Source organism: Carassius gibelio, chromosome B19 (genome assembly GCF_023724105.1).
Source record: "Carassius gibelio isolate Cgi1373 ecotype wild population from Czech Republic chromosome B19, carGib1.2-hapl.c, whole genome shotgun sequence".
Classification (NCBI taxonomy): Eukaryota; Metazoa; Chordata; class Actinopteri; order Cypriniformes; family Cyprinidae; genus Carassius; species Carassius gibelio.
Genome location: NC_068414.1, coordinates 11,309,752 through 11,334,409, shown reverse-complemented (window position 1 = coordinate 11,334,409; position 24,658 = coordinate 11,309,752). Strand labels below are relative to the sequence as shown.

General features: G+C 36.9%; 1 protein-coding gene across 3 annotated transcripts in view; it reads right to left on the bottom strand.

The window, feature by feature from the left end:
- hivep3a (HIVEP zinc finger 3a) overlaps positions 1–24,658 on the bottom strand; it is a 49,417-nt gene continuing 24,759 nt past the window's right edge. The window contains exons 1-7 of one of the 3 annotated variants that reach the window (XM_052584592.1): positions 24,212–24,626; positions 16,374–20,518; positions 15,755–15,894; positions 9,793–9,968; positions 9,207–9,308; positions 5,529–6,169; positions 1–4,397 (exon numbers count right to left, since the gene is read on the bottom strand). In XM_052584592.1, coding sequence (XP_052440552.1) covers positions 3,843–4,397; positions 5,529–6,169; positions 9,207–9,308; positions 9,793–9,968; positions 15,755–15,894; positions 16,374–20,138 — 5,379 coding nt within the window. In that variant the 5' untranslated portion in view covers positions 20,139–20,518; positions 24,212–24,626 and the 3' untranslated portion in view covers positions 1–3,842. Of the gene's footprint in view, positions 4,398–5,528; positions 6,170–9,206; positions 9,309–9,792; positions 9,969–15,754; positions 15,895–16,373; positions 20,519–24,211; positions 24,627–24,658 lie in introns of those variants that run through there. The other 2 variants (XM_052584591.1, XM_052584593.1) reach the window with 2 other exon arrangements.

Sequence of the window (24,658 nt, the reverse complement as noted above, 5' to 3'; positions counted from 1 at the left end):
CATTTTGTGCATAGTTTATCGAATAAAATAAAGATAGGTAAAGCAACAACAGACTCTTGAAACTATCTTTCAATGTAAATTCCTGTAACTCTTATATTTCTGATAATACTTTGTCCTGTCTGAAAGAGTACATCACAACGGGAGGCACACCGTACTGACTAAATAACCAACACCACAAGAACAACTGAACCATCAACCAGAGCTGCTCATCTTCTGGGTTTGACCACATTCTAGTCTATTTACTGGAAATGCATGAGTGTTTCAAATGCTGGCCAAAAATAGTCTACCGACCATCACATACAACAAAGAAAAACAGATGCTGCAATGCCATAGAATATAGTATAAATGCATATAAAAACATACATTTGTACAGTAGGATTTCTACTAAGATTTACAATAGATATAGATATATTTTCCTCATGATGAGTGGAAAATTCCTTAGTTAAATGCCTCCATGCTGTAACACAATAAAATGTGAAAAATGGGACTTGGATTTTATTGGCACCTCATATATATTTATGTATTATTTTATCAAATACATAAAAAGTATTCATTTTACACTGCATATCACACACACACACATAAATGCGCATGTGTGGTAGGTCTATGTAAAATGTGAACTGTAGACAGGAAAATGTACATAGATCAGGAACGTATTGTATCTACACATCTACATAACTAGCAAAAATGATTCAGCAAAGCTTAGTCCAATGATTCAATCCTGGTCTGAGACATTTTCTCTGCTACCCAAAATCTGACAGACCCATAAAAGGATAGTTCACCCAAAAAAATAAAGCTCTGTCATCATTTCCTCATGCATCCAAACCAGCATGTTAGGCAGAATGCTACAAAAAGCATCCTATAAAATACCCTAAAAATACAAATCATGTCTCCTGAAACCATGCAATGGTCGCATTTTTCAGTATTTTATGCTTCCCGAGCTACACTTATAATGTGACAGTGATAATTTCGAGATCAAAGGCTATTTGATTTTAACCCTATGATATAAACACTCTGCTGTCTCTTTTAATTGTTCAACAACTTGGCATACGAAATAAGAGTTACATGAGCAACTCTTTTGAAAACTTTTACTGTGTTACTGTGTTTTTGATATCACAGCTGCCCATGGCTAACTAATTGTAAAACGTGTTGATTGTTAGCATTAGATCTACAGCTAGCATGTAGGTGATCAATCAAGTCTGTTGAGCACATGAATGCAATGATCTGCCAATGCAATTTGACTTCTACACTCTGACGGATGCTTTCATCATAACTAGCACAGTGAAGACATGAAGTAAACATGGGCTTTTGGTGAGAGTGCAGATGTTTCGCTGAACTGAAGTGACTGACAGTGATTGAATGCAGGGATTGTTCATAATCAACCTATTGTGGCATGCGAGAAGGTGGGGTCTAAAGATGGTCAGAGCAATGCAAATATGTGTAAATACTGTACATTCTCAGAAGAAAGGTACAAAAGCTTTCACCGGGATGGTACCCTTTCAAATAGTACATCTTTGCATCCAAAATGTGCATTCCAGTTATACCTTTTTTTTTTCTGAGACTGTAGAGAGCAAAAACTTAGATATTTTAAGAAAATTAAGAAATCCCATGCAGGGAAAGTCTGGTAAAGAGGCTTGATTCACGACCACAAAACCAGCTATTAACAAAAGAACATGTGACTGTAAATGAGTCCTTATTTTAACATTAACATGCTTGCATGTGGTGGGTCCATAATCTTTCTGTAAATGTATATTTGCAAAGCCTGCAAAAACTATGATCCTGTTTTCTTATTTCTCCTGCCTGTGGACAAGTCAAAAAAAAAAAAAAAAAAAAAAATCAATGATGTAGAATTGAACTCTGCTGATGTTTTCGTGTCTATAACATCATAAAAACCCAGAGGTAGTTCTTTTTGGAAACTTGGTTTCAATAAAAGCTCTTTTGGACTAATAAGAAATATTTTCAAACAAATTTTCCATAAAATCATAGTTTGATTCAAGACCCCTTTAAGGTGTTATTCTGTGAAAATCTTGCCTTTCGATCTTCAAAAATAGTGCATGATGGAATATTTTACATGTTGGTCAACAGGGTCAGAAATTCACTAATCCACTTTGGGGATTTTTAGAGTAAAAAAAAAAAAGTCTAATTACCTTATTTCATATTTTGGTTTTGGGAGTCCACAACAACAGGTGGACATTCATGCAAAGTCAAAAAACATTTTCATTGTCTTTAGCATTTATTTTTTTACCTTACTTGCTCAACGTCTCCCAAACGATTCACTCAGTGATCATTTTTTTCAAACCCCTTTTTTGCGTGTTGCGAATCTGCAGTGATCGGTCCGATTGGTCAGTGTCATTTCATCATGAGCCTGTAACGCCTGATAAAGCTGCGTTTGTGAGCACAGTGCTGCTTTGTGTACAGCGTTATCAGGGAAACGTTTCAAAAGTGGCACCTAGTGGCAAAAAATTAATATACTGTACATTATCATTCAGAACAATGCGAAAATACCAACAAGTGGGCAGGCAATAATTCGTTTTAAAAATGACTCGTTTCAAATATTCAGAGTCAACTCTTTCTTCTGAAAGACAATAACTTTATACAGGGTGCACTTTCAGATTTAAAACTTTGAAGGATGTTTTCATTCACTTAGGCCCTGTCCCAAATGGCACCGTGAGCCCTCACAGTCGTCCTCTGAGGTCGCACTTCCGTGTTAGAATGTCGCTTTGACTGTCAGGTTGAAGTTTGCTGCGGAGCTCGCCCCAGTGCGGACTCTGCAAAAGTGCAGATCGAGGGCACATAACAGCTGCAAAGGGGGTGCAAAGTTCTGAATGCTAAAATGATGAATGGGACACCCAACGGTCTCGTGGACTTAATGGACATGCGCACACGGCGGTCATTGTAAGTGCACATGAAGTATTCCATTTGGGACAGGGCCTAAGATCCGTGTTACACAATGCATGACATTTCATTTTCAAATATTAAAGGGGGAACTATAAATGTTTGGGAAAACCACGTCATAATCTGGCTAGGCTACACAGACAAAACATACTTAAGAACCATTTATGAACTAGTTTATTGCAGTTTACGCTTTAGAAAATCAAGACTCTATTTGACAAGAGAGCACAATTCATTCAGTGAATGTGACGCTGAACAAAACTGGTGTTTTCAGCAGTGACCAATCTAAACGCCTCTGACTGGTCTTTGCATTCATAAGCTCAACAGAAATGTGTGACTGGTTATGATGCTCAATTCTGCAAAAAAACAAAACAAAAAAAAAAACAATGATGAGATCTGATGAGAAGAACACAGATGCAATATTAGCAGAACTAAACGTAATGCCAAAATCATCACTTTTCCTTCATTTTTACATTACAGCCATAATATAGTTTCACGGGTTTGTGTGCCCATATAAACTTAACATTAGTGATAAACAGGTTTGGCTTGATGTCTGCAATGGAGGGCTGAGAGAGACTATTCTGCTCTAGCTCTGATAGTCACTCTATAGACAGAAAGATAAATAAATAAATATGACTAAAAGGTGGAGATGGGGAGGAGGAGGGATGCTGAAAGGACTAACCACGGAAGTGATAAAAGGCCATATATATACTCAGATATTAATGTACTCGAGGAAGTTTTGGCCCCCTTATTTTAAATTTAGGGGCATTTTTGTTCCTTTTGGTTGCATTTTGCCCCAAGCTCGCATTTATTGCCAACACTGTTGGCCAATACCAAAAGCTATTGTGTTGAAAGAGCAAAACCAATCATCGTGCCTAACACGCAGGTTTGAAATGACAAATGTGTGAATAAATCATAACAACATTTTCATTTTTGGCTGATCTTTTCCTTCAACACTTAGCATCCATGGATGTTCTTGAAGCGTCCACCGGCTGAGCCTTCTTAGGACTTCGAGGATGCTTTCTGTTGTTTCTTTGAGAGATACTCTTCCATGTGGTCATGGGAACACTGGGAACCTCCTTCTTTTTTGAACCGAGCTCTGCTTGAACTGCTCCTTCATCGGAGGAAGCGTCGCTCTTCGAGCTCATCTCCACCGCAGGCTCTGTGAACACTATCAGCTGATTTCTGGGATGAGAAACGTCGCCTGGAGGACTCCCATCGGCCCCTTTCTCCTTCGTCAGCAGGGTGACGGTCATCTGGGCCACGCTGTGGTTCAGAGATGCGCTCCGGAGCAGTATATTGGAGCGTGGCTGCACCATCTGGATCCCACCGATGGGAATGGTGAGGCTGAGGCTGGGAGTCATCACCTGGGGCTGCGAGTGCAGGGGCAGGTGACTTAACACGCGCTGGCCTTCCTTGGGCTGTGTGTTCCTGGAGAGACACCCCTGTGCCGGAGGCCAAGACTGTGTCATGCTGGTCCTTCTCTGAGGACTGTGTGTCTTCTCCTTGGGAGGAGCCAGAAAGACATTTTTAGTGAAATCACCATGTAGAGTGAGCACTAATGCAGTCATCTTTATTCTAGGCGAAACTGTGCGGCAAGACTTGTTTTGCGGCTATAGCTAAAGATAGCCCTGGTTCATCCCAAATGTGTATTTCAGATGGTAAACAGACGTGTGTGTATTTATACGTTCATTGGTTAGTATCTTAGGTTTTGTAGAGACCAGCAGCCTGGCTTCTATTTCTAATAAAAGTTGTGACACTGAAATAACACACAGTGTGCTTTTGGAATCTGAATATTTGTGTTGGATGTTTATCTTGGATATATTTGTCTGTCTTGTTTTCATACTAATTAGACTTTGTGTGCTAATAAAAACCATATTTCTATCCTTCTAACATATTTAGCTATCAGGACTAGAAAAGCACAGTTTACTCACTATTGAAATATGGGTGAATGTCTGTTAAAAGAGGTGGTAAGGGGTTATATGGTTCGGTCAAAAAAAAAAAAGATATATATATATATATATATATATATATATATATATATATATATATATATATATATATATATATATATATATATATATATATATATATATATATATAGTTTTTGACTTTTAATTTTGATCTTGATTCTTTTTCCAAAGACTAAAACATTAATGCAAAGTAAAAAGATGGTTTATTATTCAAACAATAAATCAGTCTATTCTTTCTATAGACATTAGCCAAAAGGTTACTTAATTAGCCAATATAATATAGTTTTAAGAATAATTTTTATAATAACTATAACTATAAATAAGACAATTTTTTAATATTATGATGTCTTTTTAAAATATGCATTGCATTTTCTGCTATTTATTAAAATAATAATAGTAATAATCAAACCCACAAGCTTTATTGCAGTCAGTTATTGTTGTCAAGCAAAAACACTATTTATACAAAACTGTTTTAGTTTTTTCTTTCTATGGGGAGCATTATTTGCTTTTAGACAAACTGAACAAAACCAATATAAAAATGCACTTTAAATAAATGACATCATTCATAAGTGTTGGTGTTTTAGCAGTATTTGATTATAGTTACTTGGCACAGAAATCATAAATAAGCCAGTCAGTAAGACAAAGCTGCATTAAGACACTCACCAGTTTGGTCTTGAGGTGTAATCTGCTGGGCGAGGTTTTTGTTGAATCTCTGGGTTCATCGGCTGGGTACTGAATAGTCACACTGGCCCCGACGGTCAGTGCAAGTGGACAACTGGGAGACGCAGGATGTTTGGGGGACAGGGCTCTAATGGGGGACACACGTCTCTCTGGGAAAGGTGAGGCTTGGCGGTTTGAAGGAGACAAAGAGGACAGGCAGGATGCTGGAGAGAAACTGAGTCTCGGCGAGGGACATCGTCCAGGAGACTGCGGTAAAGCAGGGGACATTTGCAGGCCAGGAGACAGGCTGCGGATGGGGGACGAGCACTTCCCTGTGGAGGGTTCGAGGAGTGGAAGGGTTATGACAGACTTGGTGGTCTTAGGAGAGGAGGCTTCTCTGTAGTGGCTCGGTTTGCGGGGACTCATGCTCACAGGCAGTTTGGGATGCTGCTCCCAGCCTGGGTTTGACAGGCCTGAGACGCCACAGGAGCCAGGAGGGTCTCTGGACAGAGACGGGGTTTTAGGCGAACCTTGCTCATCACCTTCATCATTATCTTCAGGCTCGTCCTCATCTGTCTCCTCTGCATCAGAGAACTGATGCTCCTCCACTAGTTCCGTCTCGAGGAGATGCTTATCACTGTCACCTACAGCACAGGACAGTGTCTATCAGCACTCATTCGACACAGTTCATTCATCAAAAATAAATCAATAAATATCATGTCCTCTGAGCATATTTTATGATCGTGTTTTAGTGCCGCGTTAAAAATAAAACAAATCTAAGATTATGAGATTAAAGTAGTAAATTCTAAAATTTCCAGTGGTCTGGCAACTTCTCCCGGTGCTCCCAATCAGGGCCATTTGCATGTGCAGTATAGGCTATATTCTCAAAATATTAGGCTATATCTATTTATTTTTAATTCTTGTTAACATTTTGACCTTATTCTTGTAATTCTGACTTTATTCTCAAAATATTTAGATGTTATACTTGTTATTTCAACTTTATCAAAATATTTCAACTTTATTCTTATAATTTCAACTTTATTCTCATAATTTCAACTATTCTCAAAACATTTTGACTTAATTCTTGTAATTTCAATTTCTTTCTCAAAACATTTTGACATTCTTGTAATTTTGACTTTCTTATCTAAACATTTTGACTTAATTCTTATAATTTAAACTTTATTCTCAAAACATTCTGACTTTATTATTGTAATTTAAACTTTATTCTCAAAACATTTTGACTTTATTCTTGTAATTTAAACTTTATTCTCAAAACATTCTGACTTTATTATTGTAATTTAAACTTTATTCTCAAAACATTTTGACTTTATTCTTGTAATTTAAACTTTATTCTCAAAACATTCTGACTTTATTCTTGTAATTTTGACTTTATTCTCAAAACATTTGGACTTTATTCTTGTAATTTAAACTTTATTCTCAAAACATTTTGACTTTATTCTTGTAATTTAAACTTTATTCTCAAAACATTTTGACTTTATTCTTGTAATTTAAACTTTATTCTCAAAACATTTTGACTTTATTCTTGTAATTTTGACTTTATTCTCAAAACATTTTGACTTTATTCTTGTCATTTAAACTTTATTCTCAAAACATTTTGACTTTATTCTTGTAATTTTGACTTTATTCTCAAAACATTCTGACTTTATTCTTGTAATTTTGACTTTATTCTCAAAACATTTTGACTTTATTCTTGTAATTTTGACTTTATTTTCAAAACATTTTGACTTTATTCTTGTAATTTTGACTTTATTCTCAAAACATTTTGACTTTATTCTTGTAATTTTGACTTTATTTTCAAAACATTTTGACTTTATTCTTGTAATTTTGACTTTATTCTCAAAACATTTTGACTTAATTCTTGTAATTTTGACTTTATTCTCAAAACATTTTGACTTTATTATCGTAATTTAAACTTTATTCTCAATTTTTTTGACTTTATTCTTGTAATTTAAACTTTATTCTCAAAACATTTTGACTTTATTCTTGTAATTTAAACTTTATTCTCAAAACATTTTGACTTTATTCTTGTAATTTAAACTTTATTCTCAAAACATTTTGACTTTATTCTTGTAATTTAAACTTTATTCTCAAAACATTTTGACTTTATTATCGTAATTTCAATTTCTGTAAATATTTCGACTATTCTTATAATTTAAATTTTACTCTTGTAATTTCAACTTTATTCTTGTAATTTCAACGTTATTCTCAAAATATTTTGACTTCTTTCTTTTAATTTCGGCTTTCATCTCAAAACATTTTGAATTTATTCTAATAATTTCAACTTTATTCTCAAAACATTCTGACTTTATTCTTGTAATTTTGACTATTCTAAAAACATTTTGACTTTATTCTTGTAATTTCGACTTTCTTCTCTAAACATTTTGACTTAATTCTTATAATTTCAACTTTATTCTCAAAACATTATTCTATTAATTTGGACTTTATTCTTGTAATTTATACTTTATTCTCAAAACATTTTGACTTTATTATTGTAATTTCAACTTCTGTAAATATTTTGACTTTATTCTTATAATTTCAACTTTATTCTTGTAATTTCAGCTTTATTCTCAAAACATGACTTTTTTCTTGTAATTTCGACTTCTTGAAATATTTTAACTTTATTCTTGTAATTTCAGCTTTATTCTCAAAACATGACTTTATTCTTGTAATTTCGACTTTCTTCTTGAAATATTTTAACTTTATTATTAGAATTTAAACTTTATTCTCATAATTTCAACTTTATTCTCAAAACATTCTGACTTTATGTTTACATTATTCTCAAAATATTTTGTCTTTTTTCTTGTAATTTCGACTTCTCTAAATATTTTGACTTTATCCTCATAATTTCAACATTATTCTTGTAATTTTGACTGAATTTATATACAATATATCTAACGTGCCACTAAACTGCCGTAATATTTAAACCACATGCCACAATAATCTATTGTATTCACAAATACTATTACTGTCTATATTATTATTTGTAATTAATCAAATTGATTATTCTGTGTATCGTATAATTTGATATTTTTTTAATCTAAGCGACTGTCAATGGTTTAATTCTTTCAACTAGCAAGTTAATCCTGAGAAACTGACATTATATAAATTATACATCTGTATGCTACCATTAAAATTTTGGGTCAGTAAGTTTTGTTTTCATAATTAAATTTGAATTAATTATATTCAGCAAAAATGCAATTAAATTTATCAAAAAGTGACGGTAAAAATGTATAATGTCGCAAACGATTTCTATTTCAAATCAATGCATTTTTATTTTTACTTTCTATTAATTACAGAATCTTTCAAATTTATGTTTTTAATAATATTTGGACCAAATATTAAGCAGCACAACTAGTTTCAACATTGATAATAATAACAACAAACATATTAAAGACAAATAATACATCTTAAGCACATATTAGCATTAAATCATCATATTAGAATGTTTTCTGAAAGATCGCAACATTTGAAAATATATTCAAATAGAAATGAAATAGTACAAAATATTTCAGAATATTACTAGTTTTACTGTGTTTTTGATTAGACAATATTATACAATTTTAATAAAATATATTATATAGTTGTATATATATTGTTAATATAAAATTTTAAGCCTTTTCCCCATCCAAAGTTCCTCAAGATGTTTTTGTCTTCTCTCACCTCCCTCATCTGTCTCAAGCTCACACTGGACCGGTCCTGGAGCAGTTCCCTCTGGACATCTCTTCCCATGAGCCTTTGACTTCATATGTTTAGTTAGATTCCCTGAAGAAAGCCGTTTCATCATGGGAACACAAAAGAAAATATGAAATGTATTTATATCATGTGCATCCCTGTGAGGATACAGGTGTAGACTTAACCATGTGCATGCTGTATAAACAACTTCTGATGTCAACTAGTTATATTATAACATTAATAAACCTCATTATAAACCCCTATCTTTCTAAAACAGAAAGACAGGGCACATATTGTTGTGCTTGCCCTTTTCATAAATTAGTTTAAATACGTTTACATGGCATTGACAAAATATTTGCAGGACATTGTGTTTTCTGTATTTTGGTCCATTTAACTGGAAGTAAAAGACTGTACATTTCAAATGTCCATATTTGTGAAAAAAAAAAATCTTTTAGTTGTACACTAATATATAGATGGGCTTATATTGCCTTCTTATCTAATTCATGCATGTCTGTTAGTAATATTAATGAAATGTAACATGGACTAAATGGCTCAGCTGTGCATCATGCAGTACCTTTGGTTTTGAAGGCGATGTTGCAGTGCTGGCAGACGTAGGGCCGAGCGTCCGTGTGCAGCCGTATGTGTTTGCGCAGCATGCTGGGTTTCTTACAGCGTATTCCACACTCTTCACAAACATATCTGCCCCTCCCACGGCCCCGGACATACACGTACTCCTCACTCGACCTGTAGCTGGAAAACACAACATAACAGCTGAAAGAACGTCACCATCGCTGACAGATAACAGATGAACTACTTGAGCATAAGATTACATTTCTTTTATGGAAGAGAATAGAAATAAAAAAGAAGTCCTGCAGAATTTTGAGAGTGCAGTTTATACCACAACTTTGAAAAAATTGTCTTAACCACATCGCATTTGGTACCTATAACACAATTAGTGTTATAGGTACCAAAAGGAAACTTATTGGGCAATCCTAAAAATTCTGGACACATGGGCTAAAAAAACAAAACACATGTTTTGAATTACAGACTTGTTTAGAAAAACTGACTGATTCATATTTATTAAATAAGGCTCAGAGGTCAAAGGTCATTGACTTGCATATCTTGTGAGATCACTGTATTACACCTGGTGGCAAACACAAGATATTTAAATTAAAATAGATTTAAAAAAATATATAAAAAATCCACCAATTGATGCACAATTTTTTGTTCCCTCAACAATGGCCTCAGAAGTCTTGGAATATAATGCGAAAGCCGTATGGACTGCTTTTGCTATTTTTGGTTCTTAGAAGGTTCTAACGGTACTCTGGGAACCTTCTAAAAAAGAATATAACCATACTTTTAAAAAGAGTTCTTACTTATTATTGAAGTATATTTAAGTGCATACTGAATGTAGGGTTTTCTGAAACTTAATTACCTGTTAATTGTTATTCAGTTAAACCACATTACAGTTGAAATTTCAATTAGATTCATTTTAGAGTGACCCACTTAAGCAGGACTTAAGCACATCTTTTTTTAGAGGCTGACACAGGAGTGGATTTTCAAACCTTTCCCATCCAACTCCTGCAAAAATAAAAAAAATCCTGTCCCGTCTCAATTGAATTCCACAAAAAAAAAAAAAAAAAAAAACTGGGGGAAAATCCCGTTCCGTCCCAATCCAGAAAGAATGACTCCCATTCCCTCCCACTCCCATGCTGTGATTGAGCGGCCATGTGACGTATTTACTACATACATCTTTCAGATGAAAAGCTATATTTAAGGTCGATGAATGATAGTTGGGCTTTTGCATGTCCTGCCCGATGTACTGTATTACCACATAGACCAGCCATTAATGATCTGTCTGTCACGGACTGCGTACATCATTCACTCAACCAGCCGTACCAAAGCAAACAGGAGGAGAGCATAGAGAATCAGGGCAAACTAGAATTGAGTTCACAGTTTTACACACTTTAGTGCACCATATTCTACAATTTATTAACTTTAAATGTAATGACAACACATTGTTAAAACTGTACTCAGGTATGTTAATCAACACAAAATAAGTGTCCGTCTGTAAAGCCTGACAAAAGATTACTGAAACATTGATAGTAAATGTACTTCAAAATAAAGTTTTTAATTTGACATTATTGTAAAGGATGTTTTAAAAAAATTAGTTTGTTAAGAAACATAGCCATGAAATTGCAAATAAATGCCTTTTGATTCATGTCAGCTGCAAGCTTTATGTTGTTGTTTTTTTACTGTACTTTTTAAAGATCTGAAGTATACTACAAGGGCACAATTAATACAATGAAGCACACTTATTTTTATATCTCATGTATATCAATAGATTACATGTGGATTTGTTGATTAAGTAATAACAGATGCTGCATTTTGGAACTGCATGATATTAGTATAAAACGCTTACTATTTATCTCTTTCTATGGCAGGAATAGTAAGAGTAGCATGCGATTTTCGAAATCAGCAACCTTTTAACCTGGCTGAAATGTGTGCAAACAAAAGGTGAATCATATTAGACTAGCAATATTTATTTAATGTAAAAAAACTGAATGTAACAGAAAACAGCACATGTACAGTAGGTTGACATTTAAGCTGTAAGTTGTCAACATCACCTCTAGGTTAATTGAGCAGAGCATAGCCTCTGGGCTGGAATACGTACATAAAGAGCTCTATACATTGATCTAACAGGTCTGTGTGGGAGATCTGATCTCCAATCTATGGCACCTGCATGCTACACTTTTAAAGTTGTTTTTAAACAGCTTGATATGCTTGGCACAGTCCCTCTTTCAGACACCAGGCGTGCATATATATCCATATACACCCCCTCCGCCTACCCACACACACACATATGGGTAGTCTGGCTGGGTATCCACCCTGTTTGTGTCCAGAAAGTCCCAAAACGGGAGCCTCCACTTGACCTCAAACAGAGCGCCATTTATAATGTCAAGAACTAGGGCCCCCCTCCCTTCCGACCCCCTTCACCACCACCCCGGCTCAGACCTGGGGTTCTTGCAATGCCGCTCTGTGCCCAGAGTCCAGGCGTCTGTGCCAATCCAAACAGCTGAGGGGGTGTGAGAACCCTGGACCCGACCAGATGCTCATAGCCAATGACATGAGTACAACTCAAGAACTGTGTGCCAGCTTTCTTAAAAATAACAGTCATAATAGAGTTCAATTCTGGGGGGCTTAGCGTTTTAGTTTTAGACTCTGCAACTATTTATTTTAACAGACTACTGTTCTTCACACAATAAAAAAATATATATTTTCTGATCCAAAAACAAATGTCATTCCAAACATACACTACCATACAAAAGTTTGTGATTTGTCTCATTTAAGAGGCATTAAGTCTCTTTAACGTGAAAACAGTAATATTGTAATGGTTTTCTATTTAAATATACTTTCGATATTTATATTTCTTAAATATATTTCTTTTTCAGAAATAATTAGAAAATGCTGATTTATTGTCAGTGTTGGAAACTTGTCAGTGTTGTGCTGCTTAATATTTTATGTATTTATTTATTTGTTGGCTTGTTTGTTTGGAATCTATGATACTTTTTCCAGGATTCTTTGATGAAAACAGCATTTTATCTTCTTTTCTTTGGGGGGGGGGGGGTAACAATATACAGTACAGTATCATTCAAAAGTTTTGTTGTTGTTTAGAAATTAATACCTTTATTTAGTAAGCATGTGTTAAATTGATCAAATTTATGATATGATTTTCTGATATTCTGTGGTCTAAAAAATTGCTTGCATGTGTCCCTCCTTTAATAAAAGTCTGTATGATATTTTGCCCAATTTATCATCTGCCAGGTCTTAGAAAAATCATGATTTGATTTTAAATTTTGATTTTTAAGTATCAATAATTTCTTTAGTAGGGTGTTGGTTAAGTTATGCACTTAAGTGCAACACTTAATGCCTAATGAAAGAGCTTCAATCTTGTCGTGTTTTAAATAGAGATCTTGTGCAGAAACCACATAAATAACCTCCACCTGAAATGCTTACTAAATACATTTTCTAAACTTTCACGCAAAATCACTAAGCTCATACATCAACTTAAACCTCAGAGCTTCCAATTTAAGATTCACAAACCAGCTTAACCACCTTCAGCCTTTTCATTCCGAAGCGACAGAAATGTGTCCTAAACTCTGTTTTAGTGCTCCCCAGAGATCATACTTGCATGGTGGAAGAGCACAGCCAAAATATGAGTCAATTTTATGGCTGCTGTGAAGAGTATGTTGTGTGTTACAAGTGCCATCATTCCTCAGAAACACCACAGATGGTTGTTTCTAGGAAGACGTGTGCCTGTGAACTGATCTCAGTCACGGCAGACTACATAACCTTGAAAATTGCATTGCTTTCTTGTAGTAGTGTGTAAGACTTATTTTGTAGTTCATATAAGACTTGAAGTCAGACAGTTTCAGAGTTCTAATTCATAGCTCAGATTATTTTATTATATAGACTTCCCTCTTTCATTAAAATTACCACTTACTCTAATGAATATCCCTTAGATCCTGTATAGCACATAGAGTGCTTCGGTTTTTCTGCATATGCTAAAGTACAGTATTTGAACTGAGCGTGCCTTAAATTTCATCATTAGCAAAGTATGTATATACTCTATGCATGCAGCCAGAATTTTTCAAATGCCTTGTTTTTTATGTACTAATTTATGAATTTTTGCAATAATTGCTTGTCCACAAGGTGGCAACACCGTTTTTTCACAGTCAAAAAGAAATGGAAGAGACGCACAACTTGGATTTTATCAGTCATAACTTATATAGCAGCACAGATACTAGATGCAATTTTCTAGTGTGCATGTGCTAATCATATGGAGTATACTCTGAAAAACTATGGACCAAAGTTTACAATGTTTTTAAACATATGCTTCGGTATGCGTACAGTATGCAGATGACAATGTGCATTATGTCACATAAGTGTGAATTTTCGAATTACTTGTATTCTGTACGTGTAGGCTAAACATGTGCATTAATTCTTTGGCACAAATTAGATTGTCCACAAGGTGCCAACACTAGCCCGGGCTGTTGTTTCACATTCTGAGAAAAAAATGGAAGAGATGGAGCAACACTAACAACAAAATATTGGAGATGGCAAAAGATACACATGTTGCATTTTTGCACCTTTGTGAAAGGGGTTACCAGATTGCTGCCACTCTAAATAATAATAATAATAATAAACAAATAAATTGAAAGGAATTTTATTGGTCATAACTGGACAAACGTGAACATTTCTAGAATGCATATGTCATGCCCCAAAGTATACTTTGGATTTTACATGTGCATGCTACCAGTGAACTTGAAGTTTTTTGTTTTTGCTCTAATTGGTTTGTCCACAAGATGGCAACACTAAACGCATGGAAGCCCATTTTCAACACTGAATAAAAAAATAAGTTTTTTTCTCACAATTGCCAGTTTCTTGCAACTCAATCTTTTTTTTTTTTGCTAATGATCGAATGATATAGACTTGCAATTGCAAGAAAAAAGTCATAATTGAGAGATTAACTTAAAATTGCGTTTTGAGCGTCTGTGTTTGCATAAGGTATTATATTCAGTATACTGAAAGCTATATTTTCACATGTGTGCAAATGCTAAGCACTTGCCTAAAAAACAAAGTTTGGTTTGGGCTTTATGGTGGTTCCCAAACTGGGTCAAGATAGTCTGTTTTGACTGGATTGTGAAATGCTAAATGCCATGCATCCAGTTAAAAAGCATCCAAATGTTATCACCCAGACTACATTAAATACAGGTTTAATTGCAATAAGGGTTAGTTGTGGCCGAGTTTTAATTATTTAAAACCGAAGAAGAATATCATATTCCTGTTCATTGTGCTGTCCAAATAAATTTTGAATGTTCAAAGTCTAATATAACCTTGGGTTTATGCTAACCACAGTTGTGTGTAGTGAATTACTGGCTGCTGCAAACAGTTTACTTTTGTACTACAAAAAATTCGGTACTGTCTTTGGTTGCCACTTAGAATCTTGGTATTGAAGCAAACCAAGTAAAAAAAAAAAAAAAACACTCGTAAATCTCTTAGATATTGGTTTTTCATTCATATAAAACACCTCAAAATTTGAGTCTACTCCATCTTGGCCATCTCCATATGCCTCCAGCTCAATGACCAAAATCATTGATGCAGTATGGTGTAAATGGGACTCTGTGGGGTTCCACAGGAAGTGACCGCCAGGCTAGGTAGTTTCCTGGCTCGGGCTGTGTAACAGACGGTTCGTGTTGGCTCTGACAACCAACTGATTTCCTGCAGCGGGGCAAGAACAACACTGCTCAAAATACTGACATACTGGTGACAGAAAGCCACCATACATACAGTAGCCTATGAGCAGGGTGCACCGTGCAGGAACTACAACAGAAGTAAAAGACACTAGCTTTCAGATGGATGAGAATATACTTTTAGAATTGCAATTACCTTTTTATTTTTTATTTAGTGGCTGACACTTGCTTCCATATATACACATTGCATTTGTACAAGTATTATGTATTAGTATGACTTACCCTCCCTCACAAATCTGAACCCGTGAGCTGTATTTGGAGGTAAATTGTTGATCTTCCTTCTCCTCTGATGTTTTCTTTTCTACCTCTGTCAACTCAGTTTGCTGGGTTTCTTTCAGTTCTGTGGGCTGGGTGGCATGTACCTACACTCGAGAGAGACACGGGCAAGTTCACCAACCCTATTCCAGGTGCCCAGGGAGACAGAGATGGGGGGGAAGTCTCATTCAACATTTTCCAGATAGCATTAGATCTGACTTACGTTTACGTTGTCATGAGTAGTTGATGAAAGCATATTCAGTACAAATACTGGAATGTGGACTTTAAAGCTAATTGTGATATTTTTAAGAACATTTGTAATATTTTATGTTACTAAAACACTCATATACATTTTAAAATACTGAGCTAAGCAAACATAAGCCCCCAAGTTAATAAAGTCAATGTCAACTACCATATTAATCATTCTCCCTCAAGTTTTAAATGGTCAAGCAGTTTTGAGAAAATGGTAGCTGGTTAAATAACTAATGACCAGCTTGGAGCAGTTTGGAAACAGCAACCATGTTCCAAAACACAAGTGTAAGATTGTTCATGCATTGACTATAAATTCAAGAGTTGTTACATTTACCTCAGTCACGTTAGGCTTTTGGGAGTCAGGTGTTTCTTGTTTCCTGTCCAGCGATGGTGACATGTCCGCCATGGTGTAGATGAGTCCTTCCTGTCTCTGCCTGCAGTGCAACAAGGCTAGCATGTCCTTGCTTGTCAGGCCAGGAGGGTATGGGTTACGGGTACTTGTACTCCATGAGGAATAGACAGAGTTTTGTTGTTCACTCTGTATGGATGGATTGGGCTTTATGTAATTTAGATAGCACCAGCTAAAATTAAGGTTAGTGTTAAGAGTCGGAAATGAAGGTTCTTTCTGTTCTATAGGGAAGATGACACTTTGCTCACCAAATCTTTCTTCCTTCTTGCATTCGATCAAAACTTTATTATTTCTACTTTCATTTTCCCGATTGTCCTCCTCCTCTTTCACTCGTTTTTGTTGTTGTTCACTTTCTGGGATGAGCTCCTCACCGCTCGTGGGGGACAGCACACGTTTGGTTGTGCCAGCACTTGCTGATTTGGATCCATCAGATATTGGTTGTTGGTGCATGATCTCAAGGTTTGAAACCACTGCAACTGAACCGACTCCAGAGCAGCAAGGTTCCTGAGGCCTTGCGGTAAATGTTTGTGAAACTGTAGTGTAAATTGAGCCTGCATAATGAGGAAGGTGTGAATTAATACGGACTGGAATTATCTGAGCTGGTAAATGTCTCATTGGTTCTGGGTTTGAAGTAACATCAAAACCAAGATTCTGATGGTGATAATGAGTAAGGTATGGTTGGTTGACCCTTGTATCAGAATTCACCAGTTCATTCTCTAGTGGAATTTCAAGCTTAAGGCCTGTCGACATTGAAGAATAGTGAGCTCTGGCAGCACCTGATGGACAAATAAGACTTCCCACTGTTCTGGGCTGATCAGTGTGTATCACTGGGGTCAACTGCAATGCATTCTGCTGGGTATTCTCTGATAAAATATGCTGTAATTGCATGACCTGTTTCTCACCAAATGCGTGTACAGTATTGCTTAAAGTCACAAGATGGGTGGTGGTTGGACTGTAGGAGGTGCCTGGGCTATAGCTAGGCAATGTTATATTCCTTAGAGTTGGAGAACTGGCGTTGATGGCTTTAGAAGTTTGGTCTTCCTCCTCAGGTTCCCTCACTGCACTATGCCTCATTAGAAGGCATTTCCGTCTTTCTTTCCATCCTGCAGTGGTTCGATCTGGAGACAAACTACTGTAGTCGAATGACCTACTGCGAGTTTCCATAATAAGGTTAGCAGGTTGAGGTACATGGGGCGCCTGCTCAGATGCAGAGCGCCTCATTTCTCGGTGAGAATTTGTGGGAATTGTCAAAGTATGAGTGGCTCTTGATCTCCTAGTTGGAGTCATGTCTGCATCACCTTTGCAAGTCTCTTCAAATGAAGTTGATCGACTGGAGGTATGAGACACACAACTGTCTTGACTTGGACTATGAGTCAGGGACATTGATTCAAAGCTTGAGTCCCCTGATGACTGGGCAGCTTCTGCGAGACGAAGACGTTTCTTTTTAGGTGGTAACTTTTCAATTGGAAGTTGGGCCAAAGTTGTACTTCTTTGGGGCCATTGGAACTCACTGACTTTTTCAATGTCCTTTATTTTTGGGACAGTTGGAAGGAGTGATGCTGCCACTGTGTTGGTGTTTGAATCTTCAGTGACCAAAATTTCTGGCACATTGTGTTGGCGTACAAGTTTACGGAAGGATGGTTTACTTGCTTGCTGCTTTGATTCTGAGTAAGGAGAACAGTGAGAGACATCATGCGAGTGAGAGACCTCATCTGGTCCAGGGTTTTTTAAAGTACTATCATGTTTCTCAAATGAACTAGTATGCTGTATGACAGATATTCCTTTCAAAGCACCGTCTGTACCATGTTCTTGAGTGGTCTCTTTAACAGGCTGTTCACATGATTGTTTAAAACCTTTCAGTGGTATATAAGAAGCAGATGGTAAAGAAGGATCTTCAAGTTCAATACTCTCTTCTTTCCTTCTTTTTCTAAATGCAAAAGCACCAGGACGAGTTGTGTCTGTTCTTGTGGGTTCTTTCACTTGGTAGACTTGACTTTCAGTTTGTTGAGAAATATGAACCGTACAGCAGTGCTGTTTGTGTGTTTGATATCTCTCCCAGTCAGAAAAAACTATACCACATGCATCACATTCAGATGTCTCTTGTTTTAGGCTTGGATGAGGCACTGTCGAAACTGATGGATGAAATGTTGAGCTGGAATACAGTTGTTCCTCCATGGTCATTTCAGCACCTATGGGCAATTCAATGGCAGGTTGCCGTCTTAGCATACCGTGACGCCGATTCTGAACTGGCTGCTGGTCATCAAAGGATTGGCTAAGGCGAAGGCTATGAGAAGTTTCAGACAGATCACTAACACCTGCATCTGAGGGCATAGAGTGACTTCTTAGAAGAGGAGCAGTGGTGGTCGGGTCAGCTTGCTGGATAATAAGAGGATGGTGCTGAAATTTCTCACAAGGTACACCAAGAGTGATGGAACCACTGCTCTTTGCACTCAGATCTATTTCTTTAGGACTGTAAAGAAAGGGCTCTTTAGAAGAGGCTGGCTTCACTTCTGTGCTGCTTCTCCTAGAGAGTGAGAACCTTCTGGGTTTGACACTATCAATCTTACTGGTGTCTACCACAGCCTCATTGATGGTAATGAGTTTAGTTATGTGGTCGATAACTTGCTTTTTAGGTACAGTGAATGGAATTCTTTTCCCTTCTTGTCCAGCAGGATTGCCATGTTGTTCAGGAGCAGTCCTTTGTAAATGACCAAGGCGACCAAACTTTCCAAGTATGACTTCTGCATAACTTTTGGCACTTGTGTTTGGTGGACTATCTTGAGAGACTTCTGTGCTCTCAGATCGAGAGAAATAGCCAGACTCTGTGCTACCTTTGCTACTTAGACCAAATGATGAGGATGCTTCATCAGATGATCCTATAGGTGTTCGTCTTCCTCTGCTAAGTCTCATTGCAAGTCTCTTTTTAACTGCATGGGAGTCTTCTATACCTTGTAACTGTTCCTCAGAGCCCTTTTCTGTGACATTTGGCTCTTCAATGGACATTCTTTGTTTTTCTAAAAAGGAAGATCGTTGTCTTTCTTCATCTGATTCTGTAAGTGGCTCCTCTGAACAACTTATACCTGGTCCCTCCGTTTCTGCAGTCAGACCAGCTTTCACCCTATGAGTGTGGGACTTTCTGTGTTTGTAAAGGTTACTTTTAGTCTTGAAGGAGAACCCACATGGCGCACAGGGGTAAGGTCTCTCTCCAGTGTGGGATCGAATATGTTTCTGAAGCACACTAGGTTTAGCACAAGCCCGGCCACAGTATGAGCACACATACTTTCCGGGCTTTTGAGGTTTACGTTCACGTTTTTGTCTGGGTGTACCTTCCATGGCCTCATCCGTGGAACAGGATGGTGTAGCTGATACTGCTGAGGAGGCTTCTCCAGATGGCATTTCAGTAGGCTGCCTCATTTTAGTGTCAAGAAATTCAGAAGTTCTCGATGACATTTCATCTTTAACAGTTTCTGTCTCCTGAGCAATTTTCCTCTGTATTCGGAGACGTTTTCTCTCAATATTGAGATTCTGTTGTTTTTGCTGTTGTGCATGTTGCTGCTCGGTGACAACCTTGTTCTGTTCATGATACTGTGGGACCGAATGTGGCTGGGGGCTTTCCGCTGGAGTCTCATTCTGATTTTCTAAACATCCAGATTGCTCCCCTGTGGTCAACTGGCTATGCAAGGCCTCCATAAAATGAGATGAAAGCTTAAGGTACTGTTTATTCCAGACTGTATGAACAATCAATTAATTTATGTCCATTCAGAGCATCGCATAATTTCTTGTTCCATATAGCATATGCATGGATTGTAAAGTTTTGGGGCATTCTGTAAACATTATTGCTTAATGTGAGAAGAGCTTCTTCAAAGGAATAATATGAAACGCTACAATTTTTATAATTATACAATTTTTTTCCGTTTTTATTTTTCAGTTAGGTGAAATTCTGCCTCTTCTGTTTCTTGTTCTTTCATGTCCTTGGAATCCCATGGCAATTATGTTTTTCCATGAATGTACTCAAGTTGCCTTATTCTGCAGATGCTTTATGATGATCCAATTTGATCCAGATTTGAATTCTGGGAAATATCAGAAGACAACAATGTTACAATTGCTAATAAAATAGAATGCACAACACACTCTATATTCTTGCTGCTCAAAACCTTCTGGCCAATAGTGCATTCATACAAACACATATGTGAGCAGTAGAAAGATCAACTGTCAACTGTCAGTCAAACAGATCCAACAACACAGAAAGACTGGTATTGTTCCAGGTTAAAAAATAATAATAATAATGCTCGTATCAACTTGGTGCTGATGTACCAACACTTTTGGAATTAAATCATAATGGCATTGCTGTCAACATTGAACATTGAAAATAAGGGAGATTTCCCGGAATCCATCTCCAAAATAAGGGATTTTTTTTCTTTCTTTTTTTTTTACACGGTTCTTACCCACAAATATAAAAAAAACACTAATCATTAACAGTCTAAAGAGTTTATAACTGCACAATATATATTAAAGTATGACAGACCAATGGATATGTTAAAAGTTATTTATTTATGAACAAGGTAATATTAATAATAATTTAATATTAATAATAATAATTTTGTGCTGTGTAACATCTTTATTCCCTCCATGACCAACACTGAAATTACAACTTCAAATTTTGCAGTAGGCATAATTTGGACCTACATGGCTGCTTGTCAGGTAGTGGAAGTTGGTCTCCCATTTACTAAAATATCGGCATAATGTCCTCGGTTTTGGTTGGTGATTAATCCCGTGATTTTGGCTGTCGGCATCCTGATCCATCATCGCACATCACACCCATCTACTCTACTCTCAAAGTTCACTTTCTGCTACTTTTTCCCTCTTCCTCCCACCCGCCGGCGCTGCTGCAACTGTCTTCTTCTTCAATAGTAGCCTAAGCTACTGTATACTGCCATCTGCTTTACTGGAGGTCTAGCAGTCCAAGTGCAAGCCCACTTAACAGACACAGATAGTTGCGTGTTCTGAGTTAACACAATCAGAGTGTAAAACTGGGATATTTTACAGGAAAATACTAAAACAGGAAGACAAATACGTGAGAAACCCAGAAAAAATGGGAGGGTTGACAGCTATGCAATGGATTGTTATAAACCTTCTTCCTGGTCAGTTGTAACAGTAGTTCACTTTGACTTAAAAGTAAACTGTTTTAAAAAAAATGGTCTCACTGGACTTAAAAATAACATTACAAGGTATTAGAGTTTCTATAGGTGTCTTTGTGTGTGTAAATAAAAGAGAAAAGGGGTCTAAGTAAAGAGTGAAAACATCAGGTTTCTTTTCTTAAAAAAAGCACAATTTAAGACAGCAAGGATGGTTGTGAAAATAAACTCTGACACTAATTTCGCTGGAAGGCAATAAGGAATTAGGCATCCCACTCACTGACCAGCTGGTATTGGCACCCACGCTTTGCTTTAGGGGGCGGTTAGGTGTGGAACCACAGGAGATCCTGCTGGTACATATCAAAATCACTGCCAGCTATACATTCCAGCACAATTCTTGTGTGAATCCAACTCCAAGAGTTCGCAGACTTCCAATTATAGTGAAAACAGAGCATACTGATGAGTGTATTATTAAAGAATGCTGTAGTGTGTGTACATATTATTATACAGAGTGTAGAGAATCTGACAGATGTCATTCAGTTAACCAAAATAAATTATTCTTGGAAAATTAACCAATAACCACTGAAGCTATAAACAAATCTTTTTGTTTTAATGAAAAGGTTTGAAAAGCTCAACCCAAAATGGTTGAAACAATAAGACATGAACCTCGGTTTCAACCAAAATAGGATAGAACTGCCAGGCTTGTATTCACATATCATTCTTTGGCTCACGGTTTGTTGGGTTTGATGAGGATATGTAGGTCGGACGGATAGTGTAGGAGGCCTAAAACATGGTGGTTGTCTGGACTTGGATGTGAGTCAAGCAAGCATTCATCTCTCTAGAACCACCTGTTCTGTCCTCCCACTCAAAAACACTGGCGACCTTGAATCACAGACTGCAGTGGCACATCATAATGACTCATTTTAGCTTGAACACAGTTCTATAACCATTCCACAATTCTGTATTCAAACTACACACACTGCTTCTACAGAGAGGCTCGATCTGTCTTCTCTCAACTGCTTTTCCAAACATGTTCTTGATTAAGAGTTAGAATTTAACTCGAAAAACTCAAGGTCTTTTGAGGTAAACTCATAAAATCTCTGCAGGTAATCAACTCAAGTCAATATGATATCCTAGATTACAGAGAAAATGTGCATTTAAAGGAATCAGGCCAGCAACTGGGAAGAACCATAGGCACTGATTTGTACCCACTTGATGAGAACACGGAAACAGCAAATATGTGTCAAACAGAATCATCAAGCTGCACTGTGAATTATCACTGGGCACCTGTGAGCATTTGAAAATATTTTATAACGAGGTCAGTGACGAGTCTTACCAAACCACTGCGTAACCCTGCCAGGCTGAGATGGTTAGAATCTGGGAACAAAGCTTTGTCCACTCCGTCAAAACCACAAACATGCGAAACATAAGCTTTACACTGTACTTAACCAAATCTAAAATATGTCGTTTAATACGTTTAAGAAAGCTCGCCAATTTTCCCTCTTGCTCACTAATGGGCACCCAGTGGTGGTTCCTATGGCAACGGCCCTAAACCATGCAATGGCAGATGGAAGCAAAGCTGGAGGGCTAAATTTATCTCCCAGCATCCTCCCTGACTACAGAGTGAGCGCCTGACAAACCAAGGAGATGCCCCCCTCCCCATCTCTCCAAATACACTCATCTCTCAGACAGGAGCGGATGGACAAGGAAAAACAATATCAGAATCTAGTATTTATTTTCATTGTTTCATTAAAAAAACTAAATCAAATTAAATTTTAAATCAAATGACATATTTTTTTTTAATTCAGTTTTAAAAGATGAATACAAAAGAAAAATAAATTGATCCAAAGTTGCTAACTATAAGATAAAGACAAATAAAAAGCGCATATTTGAACCATACCGGAACAATTCTGAGATCTCAGAGTAACAAATGCCCTGTCTGCATTTAATGCATGGTCATAATGAAATCTCTCATAGAACTTCACATTACATAAACATTACTCATGCAGACAGGGATACACAACACAAAGCATCTCAGCTCTGCAGTCATTCTCTCTCTCTGTTGATGCATTAAAACCCTGTGTCAGGCAGTCCAGATAATTAGTCTTTTGCCTTTACTATACATATGTCTCTTCCGTACACTATCACAAACCATCAGCCGGATCCCATTGACTTCAACTACACTGTTGTATCTATCTCCCGGGATTTAAATTTCCCCTCCCACCAGTGAAAGAGCCCTGGGCAACCGCCGGTATCCATCCGCCCAGAGTCTCATTCATACAGCAGCAGTGTAGAAGAGGACACATACGCAGTAAAGTCAGTCCATTCATCCTCTCTTTGCATGCCTTCTGTACTGGAAGCCATTTGAAACACACACACACATACAGTACACACACGGTATACTACGGGTAGCATGCAGCCTGACTGCCTCAATGTCAGTCGGTACACACTGTACAGCCAAACATAAATAACTCTTACTACTCAGCATAACACATTACACACAAAAAAAAAAAACACAGACTAATGCTAAAAAGAGCAGCATTATGATCCTGTGAGCCCTGCAGAAGGGGATATGTGTGAAATCTGGTAATTGAGCAGATTAGACTAGTAATCATCAATGTCTTTTACCTGGTAGCTGCAGGTCTCCTCTTCAGCTCTGCTAATGTGTGAGAGCAGTCAGGCTTTGAGTTAAGGCTAAGAGTGTGTGAGTCATACCAAGAGAGAGAGAGGCTGAATGTATGAATGAGCTATCGTAGTCTAGCGCGCTAACCGTGAGGCGAAGGGGAGGTGAGATTATGCTTCGTTTTTTCAAAGAGTGGGAGGCACAGATGCCACTTATTATTGCCAAAATGTGTCATATTTTCAGGGAGGATGGGGAAATATATGACCATATTCTGAACACAACACATGCATGCTCTTATTGAGAACTATTTATTGGTGCATTGATACATTTTCAGAAATGCTTGCTGCCTCATAAATGGCCAGTTTCTCTTGACATCACAAGCTATTAGGTTTTTTTTTTTTTTTTTTTTAGCAATCTTGCATTAAGGTTTGATTTCATTCTATTAATGCCCA